The following is a 16,955-nucleotide window of genomic DNA, read 5'->3' as shown; positions in this document are numbered from 1 at the left end:
TGCCTTCGGCACATTTCCAGATGAGTACCATGAAGTACTGCATCCTCTTTCTTGGTAGCTCATAGAACGTTGCATATAAAGCCACTAATTATTTTAGTGATGAATTGCTTCTGGCGTACCCTCCTGTATTCATTCCTTCCTATTCTAAACAGGTCTGAAGCCCCATCTGTGTCACTGACTAGTAGCCGTATAATGTCCATCTGATCCTTTGGTAACATCAGGCCACAGGGATTATTCCAACAGCTAACATAAGCACTACTGTTGCTGGCCCGGGTTCAAACTATGTCTTGTGATCTGGATGACTCCTTGGAGATTCTATCAAGTTAAAATTAGAATACTTATTTTAAGAAATGCATGCAAGCTGATACAAATCCCCTTACTGGGTCAGAATAAATGGCTCTTGATAATTTAGAAACAATTGTACCAACTTCTTTTTTAAATTCCTGGGGTGATTTTGTGATAAACCCAGGGTATGTCAGGAAACCTCATTATTCTTGCCATAAGCTAGAGTCAACTGAGTGTTATGTTCTCACTGCACTATGCCCCCTTCCTCGACGCTGGTTTTTGTTTGTTTGTTTGTTTGTTTGTTTGTTTTGCTTTGCTTTCTGCAAGGTGGTTTACACTCTACTTACTTCATGCCTTTGGTGGGGGAAATGCAAAAGCAGAGACGACCCTGACTTCCCTGGCTGTAAACTGTGCACCCACCCACCCTTGTATTTAGGCTGAAATTATTTGTTCATTTCTTTGCTTGTATATTTGCAGTGCTAGCGCTTGAACCCAGAACTACATTCATGACAGGTACCCTACTGAAAGAAACCTCCATACCCCTAAAAGTTCTGAAAGACTAAAAGCATTTTCCTTTCACTTGTGATCTTGCTCTTATTTCATTTTGATATGACTCTTTTGAATTTTTACAAATGAGAAAGGGTGGAAAATACTTTTTTCCATTTTTAACCTTTTATTGATTCTTTGTGAGTTTCACATCATGTACCCAAGTCCCACACATGTCCTCTTCCCCTCATGTCTGCCCTTTCTCTTTGCAGCCTCCCATTAAAAGAAAATAAAAAGCACACAAACGGGGGGGGGGGGGGCAAAACAAAGCATAAAAAACATCTCATGGAAGCTGTAGTGTGTCGTGGTGTGTTTCACAGAATACGCCTCTGTCTGCACATCTTCACTTGCAAATGTTCATTGCAATGTGTAATTAGTCTGGTTCAAGGTCTCTGGCTTCTGTCACACCATCAATATTGGATCTTCACAAAACTCCTGGTTATCCTGTAGTTGTCCTATGTCATGAAGATCCTGCAGCGTTGAATCATGAAGACCAGCCCTTTCACGAGCTCCAACAGTTCACATATAATGTGGATTTTTGGGTGGGCCCACTCAAAGCCTGGAATTGGGCCTGGGTAGTTGTTGAGCTGATCAGCCTGCCAGCTCCCCGCATCCACCCCACCCCCGGCAAGGTCTCCAGCCCTGTTCCAGCCAGGCCACCCAGTGCTGCCATAAGCAGGAGACAGGGTCAGCTCTTTCACTCTCATACCCTCAGGGCCAGCTTGCCCATACCCACAGCTTGCCTCTACGCTCGCCTCCAGAGCCGGCTCCACCATGCTGCCCAGTCTAGGTGGCGGACCTACTGTATCAAGTGCTGCAGCCAGTGAGGGGCAGGACCCCCGGGGCCAGCTGTCCAGACTCGTGGAGGTAGAGAGGGTTGAGGTGGGATAGGGCATCGTCTCCAGGCTCATGCCACCTCACAACAGATGGGTGGTGGGGTCAGCTCTCCCACACTCGTGCCCTTGGGCTGGCTCACCTGTGCTTCGAGGTACAGGGCCTGCTTCCTCAAGTGCTGCTGCTGGTGAGATCTGGGCCCAGCTCTCCAGTGTACTATAGCTAGTGGGAGGCGAGGCCAGTTCTGCATAGTCCTTGGATATGAACATGGTTCCAGGTAGCCGCCCAGACCAGGTACATCCCCATGGTTTCTGGTGGTAATTTGAGCCACAGATGTCGACACTGATCCCTGCTGCTGCATGGCCACGGGCCCAGGCATGGCTCTCAGTGGCTGCACGAGCCAGAACTTCTCCATGGCCTCAGGTGGTGGGGAATACTCACAACAGGCTATTCCTCTCCGCCCTCAACTCTCCAGTCCCATCTCTTTATAATGCTCAAACTGTTCTTCTCTTTCTCTCCCATCTGCCCGCTGCATAGTTGCACACTGTAGTGACAACCCCTGCAAGTGGGCCACGTGGCTGGTGGGTCGCTGGGTGACCTCCACAGCCCACCTGTGTGCGATGGAGGGGAGCCAGGCTCTGGGCCTCCTCCTCCCGCGCTGCATTGCACAATGGCAGTGTGCCTTGCAGTAGAGGGCAGGTCTCTTTGGGCATCTTTCCCTACCAGCACCACATGGCATGGCTGGAAAATAACTTTTAAGTCATTCTCCCATCACCATAATGTAGATGTAGAAAATTATCTGAAACCTGTATCCAGGTGGATTGAAATCTTGGATTAAAAAAACCAGACTAGTGTTTGAGACATCTTGCTCATCATTTTATATACAAGACTACTGGATAAATCCTTTAGCCTCTTTGGCTGTTCTGCCATCCAGCTGGTATACTATAACACCTTAATTTTTGTGGCCATTGTGGGACCCAGATAGTACTCTCCACACCATTTCCAAGAACATTCTCTGCTGTGACTACCTTGCATAAAACTGGGACATTTGTCTTCACTTCCATCTTTGAATGTAGTCTGTTTCGCACTTAGTTCTGCCTTCTCACTCCCTCTGCCTCTCTCACCCTGGAACAGACCTTGGGCTGGCACAGACCAGCTGTGTTTAGAGACCAGTGCAGGCACCAGCTCTAACATGTGTTCTCTTGCTCTCCACTACTATCCATTTCTTTAACTGTTATGTACGTGGCACTTTATCTAACTATGAAAGTGTGTAAAAGTCCTCATTCCTGAGGACACAGATAAAGCTGGCCATACGCCTCAGCTGAAACTTCAGAAGTCACTGTCTGGTTTCTGTGTGGCCTTACTTCCTTCTTCCTTCTTCCGTGCTTCTCTCTGCCTCTACACTCCTCAGTCTTCAGGAAGATAGTCCTTGTCTTCCCTTAAATAGTCTGCCCCAATTAGCATTTTAGGAAAGCTACTCAAATCCCACATTTTGTTTTGTTTTGTTTGTTTTGTTTTGTTTTGTTTTGTTTTGTTGCAGAAATCTGGTCATTGTGCCATGCTATTTTCCTCAATCCTGCTTATCTTATTTTTTTTTAACCATAGGTCAGAAAGAGCAATTTCACCCACAACCCTCCTTAGAGCAGTGGGTCTCAACCTGTGGATAGAGACAACCCTGTCACAGGGGTCACATGTCAAATATTTACATTATGGTTCATAACAGTAGCAAAATTACAGTTATGAAGTAGCAAAAAAAAAAAAAAATATGGCTGGAGGTTACCACAACATGAGGAACTGTATTAAAGAGTCTCAACATTAGAAAGGTTGAAAACCACTGTCTTAGAATCTTAGCATCTACCTCAAACAAGCTCATTAAGTAACATAAGACTGCTTTGTTTATAAAACAACTATTTACTGGATTCAGACACACACACACACCCCCAGTAAGGGTAGAATAAGTAAACATATTTCAAGGGAAGAGGATCCTTTCTTTTTTTTATAAAAGGTAATAGTGACTTAGCCAACGAATATTGGAAACATATATTCATAAATGTAGATCTCAAGGCCTGGGCCACAGGGAAATACAGGCCTGTGTCTATTTCCAAATGACACTGCTGTTGACATTTAAGAGGGAGACCATAGGCCCCAGCATGAATGTAGGGAGGTTGCGGGGAGGACCTAAAGATGAGATACACATTCCTACCCACAGCAAAGGACTGGATGGTCTGTGCAGATGGGTTGGATCCTTATTTTCCCAGTGAAGTCCCAGTTCACAGACTGAGGTACAGGAGGGCATCTGGGGAGGTATTCCATGATTCCTGCTCAGCACGGTCTACGTACGGGTCACTGTGGGCCTAAGATACACTACCCACTTCCTGTTCTTATTTTTCCTTTCGCTCCTCAAACTTTGTATAAACTTTATCCTTCTAAGAAAAGTCTTTAGACTATTGGTACTATGTGATTTTCTTATTGGTTCCTTCTATTGCAGAATCCTTGACTATGCTCTTCTACTTAGATTGACTGTCCATAGGTAAGGATTCACAAATGCCCCTGTCCTGCAATACCCTTCAATCCTGAGTGCGACTTTACAGAATAGCTCCTCCTGGTAAAGAGCACTGGCTCTGAGGCAAGATGGCCTGTGTTTCACAGCCTGTTCATTCATCAGCCATGTGATTGATCCTTGCAAATACTTTAAAGCCTTGGTTTACCTACCTACATAATTGTTTTAGAGATTAAATAGGTACACAGTGCAAATGCTAAACAGAACCTAGCTATGTACTTCAAAATGTGTCAGCTGACTCCTGAGAGCTGACATCTGTGAACTGTCAAGACAAGTAAGGTAGAAAGAATAGTTACTAATGTTTCAGTATATAATAATTATCCTTGCTACAATCCTGTGATAGTACGACATTTATATGAGGTACAGACTAATAAAAATGTAAATATCAGTATACAGATTGAGGTTTAGTAGCTGACTAATACAGGAGAATAAAATAAGTGCTATGGCTTCAGGCAGGGAAGTTCCATCAGGAGTGAATGTATGAGACCTATACTTCCTATGTGTACTTTCTTGCATGATAGGGTGAAGTTGTGCCTTCACCACCTCCGCAACACACAAACATACACACAGCTTTCACATCTCTAAAACAGAGTCCCTCACCATCACTGAAACACTTGAATTCTGGCTGTTTTCCCCAGGCATTGACCATCATCTTTAATTCCTGCCCCTTCTTTCCTTCCTTCCCTTTTTTCTCTCTCTTTCTTTCTGTTTTTGTTTGTTTGTTTGTTTGTTTGTTTGTTTGTTTTGTTTTGCTTTCAAGGCAGGGCTTCTCTGTGTAACAGCCCTGGCTATCCTGGAACTCTCTTTGTAGAGTAGGCTGGCCTCAAACTCAGAGATTCACCTGCCTCTGCCTCCCAAGTGCTGAGATTAAAGGCGTGTGCCACCGTGTCTGGCATAAAGCCTCTTTTGAAAAGCCTACCTATGCTGCTTTGGAATTCACATAGTCCTTAATGTCAGCATGGCCCAGGTGGCCCTGACTTGCTTCCTTGAACTGATTATTCTTCCATAACCCATCTTTCTGCAAGGACAAAGGCTTCATGTGAACACACACTTAGCATAGTGCCTGGGATATAATAGTTACCTATTTAGGGCATAAGGATTTCTGTTTAAGTATAGAGAGGGGGGAGGATGGATGGGATGGAGAGAGGGGGCAAGAAAAAAAAAGAAACTATGTATAAAATATGGAGCTTGGGATACCATGCATTCATTTTCAAAAAAAAAAAAAAGGTAGATTAAACAAACCTTGAAGAGGAGCCTTCTTTCTCAGCTTTACTTTTTTTTTTTTTTTCATTATCACAGGATAGTTAAGCTCTGGCCTTAGACAAAATTGTACAACATTGGCACTTAATAGCTGTATGATCTTGAACAACTAAGTCTCTTTTACCTTCAGCTGAGATGTTAATTGAGGCCCACCCAATAGGATGATTATTCCCAACCATGTTCTTACAAAATCTGGACCTACCCCAAACATTACAAAATAAAATTGGGAAGTAGGAAATGTTACCCCTATGCTCTACGCTATTTGGGCTGTACATCTCACTCAAATATGTTGAATACATATAGGATAAATCCACTAAGACTAACTCTTGAGCACAGTATATAAGACATGTACCCCAGTTTCTGGCTACTTCAGGTGGCACACGGTTGTATGTTTAGATACTTAGCTCATCTAACTGTGCAGATCCTCAGATGTCATCTGCATAAGCTTGAAGTATCAACCTTTTGTCTCAAACCTCTGTCCTCCAACACTGACTGACTTGTAGTGCCTTCTTTACCTCTGAATTCCCAAGCACCTTGGATTCCCGTTTCCCTGTGTTTTTTGTACTTGCCTTTATTTTAACTTTGAGAAAGATTCTCACTAGGTAATTTGGCCTAGACTTGAACTCCTTATAAAGTAGAAGTAGACCTTGAATTGTAAATCCTTCTGCCTTGTTCTGTCAAGCAGCCAGGACTACATGCCTGTACAAATAGGCCCAGCTAGTTACTTAAATTCATCACCATCTTTTTTGTGCCTCTCCTACATGAATTCCTAGCTATTATTTTTTAGATTGGATCTGTTCATTTTATTTGTATTTTGAATGCATGTGTGTATGTGTGTCATATGCATACCTGATGTCCAAAAAAGTCAGAAGAGGATGTCTAAGCCCTTGGAACTGTAATTACAGATGGTTGTGAACTACCATATGGGTGCTAGGAATTGAACTCAGGTCCTCTGAAAGAGCAGTAAATGCTCTTAACAGCTGAGCCATCTTTCCAGCCCCTACTGTTTGTTTTTAAATTCATAGATTTCCATCAAGCCAATAAAGGACCAGGCTTAGCTTTTATGCATTTAAAGTTATCATTTGTTCTGAAATTTGGTATTACAAAAAGTTACATGTCAAGAAATGTGCACGGTGACGCTGGAGAGGTGGCTCACTTGTAAAGCCTGTGGTATAAGCAATGAGGTCTTGAGTTTGGCTCTCCAGTATCCACATAAAAAGTCAGGTGTGGGCATCTGTAACCCAATGCTTCAGTTACACCCAGCTGTCTCAGAAATCAAGTGGAAAGCAATTAAGAAAGATAGTGAATATTCTCCTCTTGTCTCTGTACACAGGCACACATGTGCACACACCCACATTACTTCATACATATACAAGCTAAAGTACTTCAATTTTCTGTGTGTGTGTTTTTTCAAGTGAGTGCACCGTCCTAAGAAGCCAGAAGAGGTCATTAGATCCCATTGAACTGTGTGTGTTGTGGGGTGCCAAATACGGGTGCTGGGAACTGAACTCAGTTCCTCTGCAAGAGCAGTATATGCTTTTAACCCCTAGCTACCTCTCCAGACCCACTACTTCCTGCTGATAAGGACTGATGGGTTCTTTGGGATTTACCAAACTCAGCCATCTGGATACCAGTAGTCTCATCAAACAGCAAAGCAACAACAGCAACACACACCCGCAACAGCAGAACGATTCAGCTAGACTCTGCCCAAATGGCACATGTCCATGAAAGCAGCAAGATTCTGCCAGAGCAACACAAGTAGTTCTCCAGAGCGTTTCTCTCTGCAAAGACCAGCAAAGGATGTGAACCAAGCCATGCAAAACCGTAGCGCTGCAAAAGTGTAAAAGGCAGAAGGCACTGTCTCACTGCCTTCCATTTAACCCTCTTCAAAGTCCGCACAAGGATGTTTTGCAGCTCACAAAAACCATGCCCCTTGCACAGGGTAGTTTTCAGCTGACCAACATCATGCGCCCTCTCATGGTTGGCTATTTTCCACAGGGGGAAAACATTCCCACTTCCCACACTTGGGACCAAAACAAAAAATGTTTTCACATGACACAGCTGTCTGTAGACAATAATGTACTACATATTTCAAAATGCTAGATCTTTCAAAGTTTTTGCCAAAAGGAAATGATAGATTCTTCGGTAAATGTATGAGTACATTGATCTAATTTTGCAATGTGTACACATATCAAAACACTATATTAGCCACTAAGTATTTATTACTTGATGTCCTGGCAGGCCAGAAGAGGCAGCTTTGATCCATTCTTAGCTGGAATTGGAGCCCGGCCACAAATTTGGCACAGATGTCCTATGTTTCCAGTTCTGAAACATAAACAAGGAAGTTCACAAGGCAATCACATTTCTATCTTAACACTGGCCAAAAAGTCATATGACTTTTTGTATGTATGTTTAGTATGAGGTAGAAAGTGCAACCTCTCTCTAGAGGAAGGGAAACATGTTCATTTACTGTTCATTGACCCGCCCAACCTGGGTGTGGAGTGCTTCTGGTTTGAATAGAAGCAACACAGCACAGTTGCTGTGACATTGTGATGTTTGCCACCTTGCAAATATGTCTCTTCAGAAGAGCTTAGCTCCTGGAGGTAGAACATGACCATTTTCAAAGTGTCTCCTGTCTTTACAGTGTAGTTGTCTTTCCAACTGCTACCACACAATGGAAGGTGCACCACTGAGGCCACCCACAGGATAAGGTGCTGATGATCTGCTGCAATTCACTCTTTTTATCTGCTTGCTTGGCAGGTTTGGCACAAATGCCAAAGTTGTACACTTCTTGGGACGAATCAAGCCATGGAATTACACTTACAGTCCCCAAACAAAAAGTGTCAAATGTGAATCCCAGGACCCAAGTGTGTGTCACCCAGAGTTCCTGAACCTGTGGTGGGACATCTTCACCACCAGTGTCTTACCCCTGCTCCAACACTATGGCCTTGACAAAGATGCCTGCTCCAGTCTAATGATGGTAGGTTCCATGTTTCACTTTCATTTCAGGAAATTTAGTGCTGTACTTTTAAAACTTGCTATCTTGGTAGCACTCATCAATTCTTAGTAGTTTGTTAAATAGAGGTAGGGCTCTGTGGGGAAAGCTGTGACCATCTTAGAGCCAGGAAGTGGTAACACCACAGAAACAGCAAATGTAGATTGTGTGGCAAATTTCATTAAATCTGAGAATGTATGCTTTTGGAATTCTATACATTCACCATTGTAACTATGAATTCTTGGCTTATTCATCATAAAAACAATGTTTAGATGATTCTTAATACTGTAAATCTATATGAAGAGTGGCTAGGACAGGCATGTAGCCTAGGAGGGGAATGCTTACATAGTATGTGCAAGTCCTACCTTCCATCTCCAGCACTGGGTGGGAGGGATAGAGAGAATGTCACATTTAAGGTTTAAAAACTTCAAACCATTAAATATATCTTGTATTTGCCATCTGCTTAGTAAAATGAACTTTCTGTGTCAATCACAATAGGAATACTCTAATTTTCTGTTTTATTCTCCTAAGATCGTAAAATGATCCCTTTGTAAGAGGGAGATGACACTAAATTTTGTTAACAACCTTCATTAGCATGTTTTCTGGTTTTAAAGGTACTTTTCTGAGGTTTGTTCTTCATGCTGAATTGGAAGAAGATGAAGAATGTTACTTTACATATTAAGATACAAACACACACACACACACACACACACACACACACACACACACCAAAACCCAACTGAGTAAATCATGAGGTAATGCTCAATATAGGGATGAGAAAGGGAGAAATAAATAGCATATTCTTCCTAGTCAGTGCTGTGTGTATCATAATAGCTATTCACAGAAGTGCCTAGCAGCATGGCAAGTCCTTAACTTAGTACAACTACTCCATTCAGCCCTGTAGTTATTGTCAATATCCCCTTTTATAAAGAAATTATAAGGCTTAGAAAAGTCACAAAAATTTTACTCATGTAAAAGATTACAGTAACATCTAGGGCTCAAACCCATTTCTGAAAGACTATGATCTTTATGAAAATTTGATCTGTAAGGCCAATAATTAAGTATAGCATTTGATAGCAGGAGAAGGGAGAAATTAAATACTCATCTATTTTGTTAGCTCCATATCAGGCTTGACCTCAGGGCCCTGTCTCTTAGGGATGTTCACTGTAAACTCTAGTTACTGTGCTGTGAGGTAGAAAATGAGAGACGACAATGTCTTTTACACCTTTGTTGCAAGTAGAAGGCAAAGGAAGAGCTGATCTGCTGTCCGAACTTCCTTGCCTTGCCTGTGCTCTGCTGCTGTGCGGTGCCTAAACTCCTTGGAGCTTCTGTACGTGGATTAACAGTTGTTCATATGTCAGTAAACCTCTGTACTAAACTTCAGGTACTAAACTTCTGTACCTAAACTTCTTGGAGTTTCAGTGCATTTAAGTAACCTCTACAGTTTTACACATCAGTAAAAACCCTTTACCTAAACTCTTGGGAGTTTCAGTATACTCACACAATATACTTATTTATGCCAGTAAACCGAGTACACAAAAAATGTTCCACCATTTTTTTTTCTGTTAAAGCATTACCTATTTTTATCCATTCTTTTTCTTGTAAGACTTCCAGTACCCACTCAGCTCAGATCTTCTGAATGACAACACAGGTTATCTTTTATGGTACACTGAGTTGATTGCCTAGCCATATGCAATCAGAATCTAACTTAAGGTAGAATAGATTTGCTGCATGTATCAAGAAAAGGTGAAGATGGGAAACAGAAACAGTTGTCTAAAACCAAACAAAGGATCAGAAGCGCCAAGAATAGATGCCACTTGCAAATCAAATGAAAGCTTGGACAGAAAAATTGGCACAGCCTCAAACCTCTTAGCTTCCCTTCATAGAACAGTGACTTGAGTATGCACTCTGTCCCTCTGGGTAAGTTCTCCACGAAGCACAGTATCTGAGGAATCATTTTGTTTAAGTTCTCAACCTTTCCAAGCCCACATAGATCAAGAATTTATCAAGATTTGTGCTCCCTTGTCCGTCCATCTTACGCTTTCTACTGAACTGTTTGCAGCTTTCAGACTTGGTCTATACACTGGCTTTCTCTTGTGGCTTCTGTAGAAAGGTATGCAGAACTTAAACATTAACCCTAATTACTTTGTTCTCCCAATGTTTTCACTGAGTCAAGAAGTCTTCATTTTCTTAGGGAAAAAAAAAAATCATATGGCCCTTGTATTCTTGTCTTTTGTTTGTTTGTTTCATGTAATGCTTTTCAGTTTTTGCATGATGATTCATTTTGACTTTTCTCATGTTCTGTTTATTGCATTCTTTAAGTTCATGAGAACTTCAGCTCTTAAGGTGCCTCTGATGACTCTCTTCTAGGAACATGTCTCAGGAGCCTTGTCACACCTGTCCCTTGGGGAGGCCCCAGCTACACCACAACCTTCTATGTCCTCAGAAGAAAGGAAGGAGCGGTGGGAACAGGGCCAGGCTGATTACATGGGAGCAGATTCTTTTGATAACATCAAGAAAAAACTTGACACGTACCTACAATAGAAGCACTGCCATTTTCCCGTGGACACCTCCATGTCGTAGGCACGTTTCCTGATACTTAGTATGTGAACTCTGTTACAATTGTTAGAGGCTTTCACTAAACCTCATCAGATAAAGGGTTCTGGCAGGACAACAGGTGAGAACTGGGCAAACGTTATGAAGCAGTAATTCTGTCATATGGATAAGTGTTCTGTTTAACCCTAGACTTTTTCAGAAACTCTCTGATTCTTCAGTTGCCAATGTGTGTGATAAAGGAAAGCCAACATTAAGCTACTAAGATGGTTCTCTCAAGTGGTGCAAAACTTGACTCTCCATCTATCTCCCTTCAAAACAAGATATGATATTTTCCAATTTTGTTGCACTCTTCACTAGCCCTGCAATTTAGAAGTGCTCAAAGCCTGTCAGAGGGGTAATTCCATTTCAGGCTAACGGGGCCTTTATTAACACTGTGGAGTGATTGATAAGCCTATCAGCTAGTGTTAGTTCACCAGTTTTCTATGCACATGAAGGCAGCATGCGTACTTGCTCTTTTTTGGTTCTGTCTACTTGAAAATTGCAGTGTGCTCTCTGATGGTACCTGTGGTAGCACCATGTATAACAAATAAAGATTTATTGACATACCTTGGTTGTTTAAGTACTTCTCTACCTCACCCTTGAAAAATGTCATTCAGTAATTTTTCAAATTTGTGCAATTAGTTTCAAAAATACAAACTGTCATCCTGGTATATGCTTTAAAAAATTATTTAGGGAGATTTAAATGTATTCTCCAGTGATTGTGACAGGTCTGATCAGTGGAAAAAAGTGAGATGAAAGGTAGTCTGCCATGCATTGAATCCCTTATGAGTATGCAGATAGTTTGACTCGTGAAACCTTAAAATTACCAGGCGGTATTAGTGATTAGTATACTCAGTAATCTTTCAAAATTAACGGATTCAATCCTGGACCCATGGTTTTTAGTGGTTTAGCCAAAACAATACAAATATAACTTTGTTAAACTTCTGGGTGCCTAAACCACTGCATTCCTTCAGTTACCCGACAGCAAAGACCCACAGCATCAACAGCATGTGGGCTGCAATGGGTGGCAAGCTGTGAAGGTGGTGCCTAAAACAGTGTTGTTTTTTTTTTTTTTTTTTTTTAAATGAAGATCCCAACCGTTCTATTTTACCAATAAAGAATCCGGAGCCAGATGCCAGGCTGAAAACCTGCTACCTCAGAGAGGCAGAGAAAGCAGCCAGCTGACCTTCCTTCTCAGCTCACATCCCAATGGAAAAGGCTCCAAAGGCTCACTAGCTCAGCTGACACCACAGGAGGAAAAGGCCAAAAAACCCAAGGCCAAAGGCTTGCTAACTCAAAGCCCAAAAAGCCAGAGAGCTAAAGCTCCTACTTCTCCACACTGTCGTAAATACCCCTCCACTCAAAGGCTTTCCTACTCTTTAATCCCTGTAGGCTGGTTGCTTGTTCTATCTTTTGACTTAGGGTTAACTTTATTAAACCCTGTATACAGTGGATAAAAGGTGTGTGCTAGGGATGGCTGAACCACACCATCATCACCTGTTTACAATAAACAGAAAATCCTTGGATTAAAGGTGTGTGATAGGGCTCAAAAACACCAAGCAAGAAGCGGCTTTACAGTTCACAATTTGGGATCAAATATCCTGCAACAAAACAGAATTTTATAACCAAAACAAAGTATCGCAAATAGTTCTGCTGAAGGAAATAGAGACTATCAATGAGGAAAACAAGATTGAATTGACAAAAGCTGCAAGGGCTTTTATGGTCCCTACTTTCTTTTCTGTAATGTCTGTAGATATTCCTTCTTGGTATGGCTGAATGGATACACAAGGGTTTGGATACCTAAAGACAAAAATGACTACAAAGCAACTCAGAGGCTGGTTATAAGAACTCCTTATCTCTTATATTAGTGGTAGAATGTCTCTGAGACTCTTAGACTGGTAGACAATGAGTTGCTATGATTTTCAAGTACAAGAAATATTTACCAAAAGGACTGAAGTGCCTCTGCCACTGGTCATACCATTGTAATAATGGAATCACAGACCTCTTTTAGCTAATCTGGCTAAGTCATATACTTCTTCCTTTTTGGCTTCTGCGTCTCTGCTAGAGATAAAATCCCATCTTATTTTCGTGGGTAAGCATTATGTGATCCAAATACAGTGTATGGGAAACAGTATGACTGAATATTTATGGGTTTGTTTGTTTTATAGATGAGGCTGGCTTTGAATTTACAGAGATCTGCCTGCCTCTGCCTTCCTAAATACTGGGATTATAGCCCTGTGCCACTGCACCCAGCTATAACAAAACTACTCTGTTTTTTGGTTTGGTTTTATTTTATTAATGTGAGCGTGCTCTGTCTACATGTACACCTATATGCCAAAGAGGGAATCAAATCCCTTTATTGATGGTTGTAGTTGTTGGGAATTGAACTCAGAACCCCTAGAAAAGCAGTCAGTATTCTTAACTACAGAGCCATCTCAGCAGCCTGAAAATATAATTTAGAAAGGATTTAAAAACATCAAATTCTGTGAAATCAAGCACTAAATTGCCATTTGTTCCCTATGTTAAATATAGCATAAGAAAGTAAGCTTTAAGGTGAAAAAGCTTACATACATGATGCTTACATTTTACATTCATAGGTATTGAGTGAAGTCTGTAGTTAGGAACAGTACACATTTATCACAAAACAAACAATAAATATGAAGCCATATCAACCTATCAGCTGCACTGTCACCAAGGAGCACCATTTCTTTGGTAGATGTCATCTTTCATCACCTTCATCTTTCAAAGATGAATATTTTTAAATTGTTTCCAGGCAGCTACATATCAAAATACCCCTCCAAAACTCTGCACACTTGTGTATGTGTGTATTTTAAGTACTAACTCAAAATTATAAGGTGGAAATTTATGGAAGGGAAGTGATCAATATACTCACTGGTAATAAATTATTAGTAGGATTATTTCTAATCCTAAAGTATAATGTCAAGTGCAAATTCTCTAATTTATTACACATGGTTATTATAACTCCATCTGCTCTTAAAATCAGAAAATTAAATGAAACCCAGTATTTTAAATCAATGTTTTTATATATACTTTAAATATACCTAAGATCTGAATGAACATTTCAATAGCTGTACAAAAATTGAATATAAATAAGTAAATTATAGTAACACTTTTTAAAAAATTATTTATTTATTTATGCATGCATGCTCTGTCTTCAGAGACACCAGAGGAGAAAATCAGATCCCATTACAGATGGTTGTGAGCTATCATGTGGTTGCTGGAAATTAAACTCAGGACCTCTGGAAGAGTAATCAGTGCTCTTAACCGCTGAGCCATCTCTCCAGCCCCTAGAGTAACACTTTTAAAAGTGATTCAATGAAAAATTGTGTAACGAACGTCTTTATAGAAGTAAGATGGGGGCTGGAGAGATGGCTCAGTGGTTATGAACACTGTCTGCTCTTCCAAATGGACCCAGATTCAATTCCCAGCACCCACATGGCAGCTCACAACTGTCTGTACCACCAATTCCAAGGAATCTAACACCTTCACACATAAAATAAATTATTAAAAAAAAAGTAAGATGATTTTTTTCCTGTTAAAAAGAAAGTAGTCACTAAATGATGACAAAGAAGATAAAATTTTTAGACTTTTATTGATTTTTAAATTTAAAGAAAATTCCAGTTGGAGACATAATCTGAAATACAGTATTTTCAGGACATTTCTAAGTAGTAAGACAGCACATCATAAAATTTTTCATTCCAGTGGTTTATATATCTTAGAATTAGCTTTTTTATTAACACCACTTGATATACTAAAAACAAATCGCTTGACAGATTGGTTGCTCTGAATGTTTTAAAGCACAGCTCTGCAGTTCTCTGGGTAAGAAGCACACCAACTTAACTTCTGCGCCAAGTTTATTTGTAATTAAAATGGGTAAATTGGGTTCCTTTCTTGTTTGTTTGAGCCAAAACCAGTTTATACTTAACCTCACTGTATGTGGGAACTAAAGAACTCTAATTCCATATGAGATGAGATTCAGTTTGTGCGTGGTACTATATTCCGCCAGGTAAAAAAATCTCTCGTGGGCTCCTGACACTAGCAGGCCAAACCCAGTTATTCCACTCTCAGCCCTGCAGAAAAGTCTTCCTCACAACCACACCTGCCTCGCCTGCTGCTATGAGAAACGGGACTGAGAAGAAGACTTTTGCTGGCTAATCCTGTTCCCTTGGAGCAATAACAGGTTGGGGAAGATTTAGTGGGTAAGATAAATGGTATACACTTTAAAAGGTCATCTGTCATCTCTTTTAGTCAGTCTCTTGTAGTATAAATCACATTTCAAATGTTCTTCAGTCTGTATCATAAACCATGAAGCTTTCTTAGTCCTCTCCTCGCTGGATTTAAAAAAAAAAAAATCTACAGGACAATACAGCTACTGATTATCTACCCTAACTGACTGTTTCAAATATGACTCAAAGTCATCTATAATTCTGTGGTAACAAAAAGTAAGATAAATGAACGGACCTGTTAAAATTCCAAAATTAAATTCTGATTCTATACACACATTTCTATATCCAAGGTTAAGATGACTTTAGGAGTTGAAATGATTTTGGAGGTCATTCAGCCCAACTTCTATCCTGATTATCAATCTTCTCATATATAGTACTAGTCTTCTGTATTATAAAAACTTACAAAGTTACTTCCAAAAAACCTACATAAATAAAAAGCATTTATAAAAAATATATATTTAAATTACATTATTTAGGCATTCAAAAAAAAAAAAAAACAGAATGATTCCTCACCCCTACAAACTATTTACATGTTATCATTCTATCATTACAATTTAAGTAATGAACGCAGTACTGCTTGCTAAAATGAACATGCAATGCTTTGATATAGTCCCTAATGTTTTCTAAATACACACTGCATAAGTTATATGTCAATGAATCTATAAAAAACTTTCAATAAACTTGCTCCCTGAACTTCGGTCTTTCATTTAAGATTTGACTATGGATGCAACTAGTTTTTGAATAGTCAATAAAACCTTTCTTATATCCTGTATACATGTTTGTTAACAATTTACAAGGACCATGAATCCACTGAATCACTAATCAAAAGCTTTGGTGAATAATTAAATATTTCCAGCAAAAAAAAAAAAATAACCCAGTGATCAAAAGTATAAGCTTCAAGCACACTTAATTATGAAGATAAGGAATACATGGGAAATGTAGGCAAATACTTAGCAAAGGCATTTCGAAAAGCTGGAGAGCAAAGAAACTTGCATGAAAACACCTTTCACTTACTGATGTCTGAAGCGTCACTAAAAACAGGCTCATTCATACACAGATTTGTCAGCAACACCACTTTATTAATATAAAGTATGCCCACAGAGAGAGTATTCTCTAGGTCTCATTTTTAAATCTGTATTTTTCATCTGTAAAACTTGAGTACCTGTTCAAACTGACCTTACAAAAAATCCCACAAATTATAAATCAATTAAAGTTCTGATCTCATTAATTTTAGCTTGCTTCATTTCATTAGCATCATTTTTTGTTCCAAAAGCTCCAGCTGCAAGTTCTCTTTTGGTGTTTTGTATTTTCAACATATTTTCTTCAACAGAATCCTTCACAATGAACTTCAAAAAGAAAAATAAGTAAAGTTAATTAAGAACTTTTCAGGTAACAAAATGAAGTTTTTTGATGCTCTTAAAAAAAAAAACTTAACTAAGAAAATAAGATTATTCCTGAGCCAAGGATGAAGATGCTAAAGTCAAAGAATAAACTGGAGACATGGTAAAACAGTAACAGTAACACATACCACCTTTAAAAGAATTTATATTTCAACAATATCCACATTTTAAAAGTGAAATAATTTTACACACACACACACACACACACACACACACACACACACACACACACA

At 39.9% G+C, this 16,955-nt stretch overlaps 2 protein-coding genes across 5 annotated transcripts in view; one reads left to right on the top strand and one right to left on the bottom strand.

Annotated features, from left to right (window-relative positions):
• Positions 1–11,642, top strand: part of Gyg1 (glycogenin 1) — a 35,676-nt gene extending 24,034 nt beyond the window's left edge. For 2 of the 4 annotated variants that reach the window (XM_055626198.1, XM_055626197.1), the window contains exons 6-8: positions 8,246–8,465; positions 10,543–10,593; positions 10,851–11,642. In XM_055626198.1, coding sequence (XP_055482173.1) covers positions 8,246–8,465; positions 10,543–10,593; positions 10,851–11,024 — 445 coding nt within the window. In that variant the 3' untranslated portion in view covers positions 11,025–11,642. The remainder of the gene's footprint in view (positions 1–8,245; positions 8,466–10,542; positions 10,594–10,850) is intronic. The other 2 variants (XM_055626200.1, XM_055626199.1) reach the window with 1 other exon arrangement.
• A 3,027-nt stretch (positions 11,643–14,669) lies between these two features.
• The window catches only part of Hltf (helicase like transcription factor), a 47,309-nt gene continuing 45,023 nt past the window's right edge, over positions 14,670–16,955 (bottom strand). The window contains exon 25 of the mRNA XM_055626124.1: positions 14,670–16,668. Within this exon, the coding sequence (XP_055482099.1) occupies positions 16,519–16,668 (150 nt within the window). The 3' untranslated portion in view covers positions 14,670–16,518. The remainder of the gene's footprint in view (positions 16,669–16,955) is intronic.

This window comes from Psammomys obesus, unplaced genomic scaffold, assembly GCF_907164565.1.
Source record: "Psammomys obesus unplaced genomic scaffold, mPsaObe1.curated_primary_1811, whole genome shotgun sequence".
In the NCBI taxonomy this organism is placed as follows: domain Eukaryota; kingdom Metazoa; phylum Chordata; class Mammalia; order Rodentia; family Muridae; genus Psammomys; species Psammomys obesus.
Note: the sequence above shows the minus strand (reverse complement) of the source record. Positions and strands in the feature narration are given on the sequence as shown.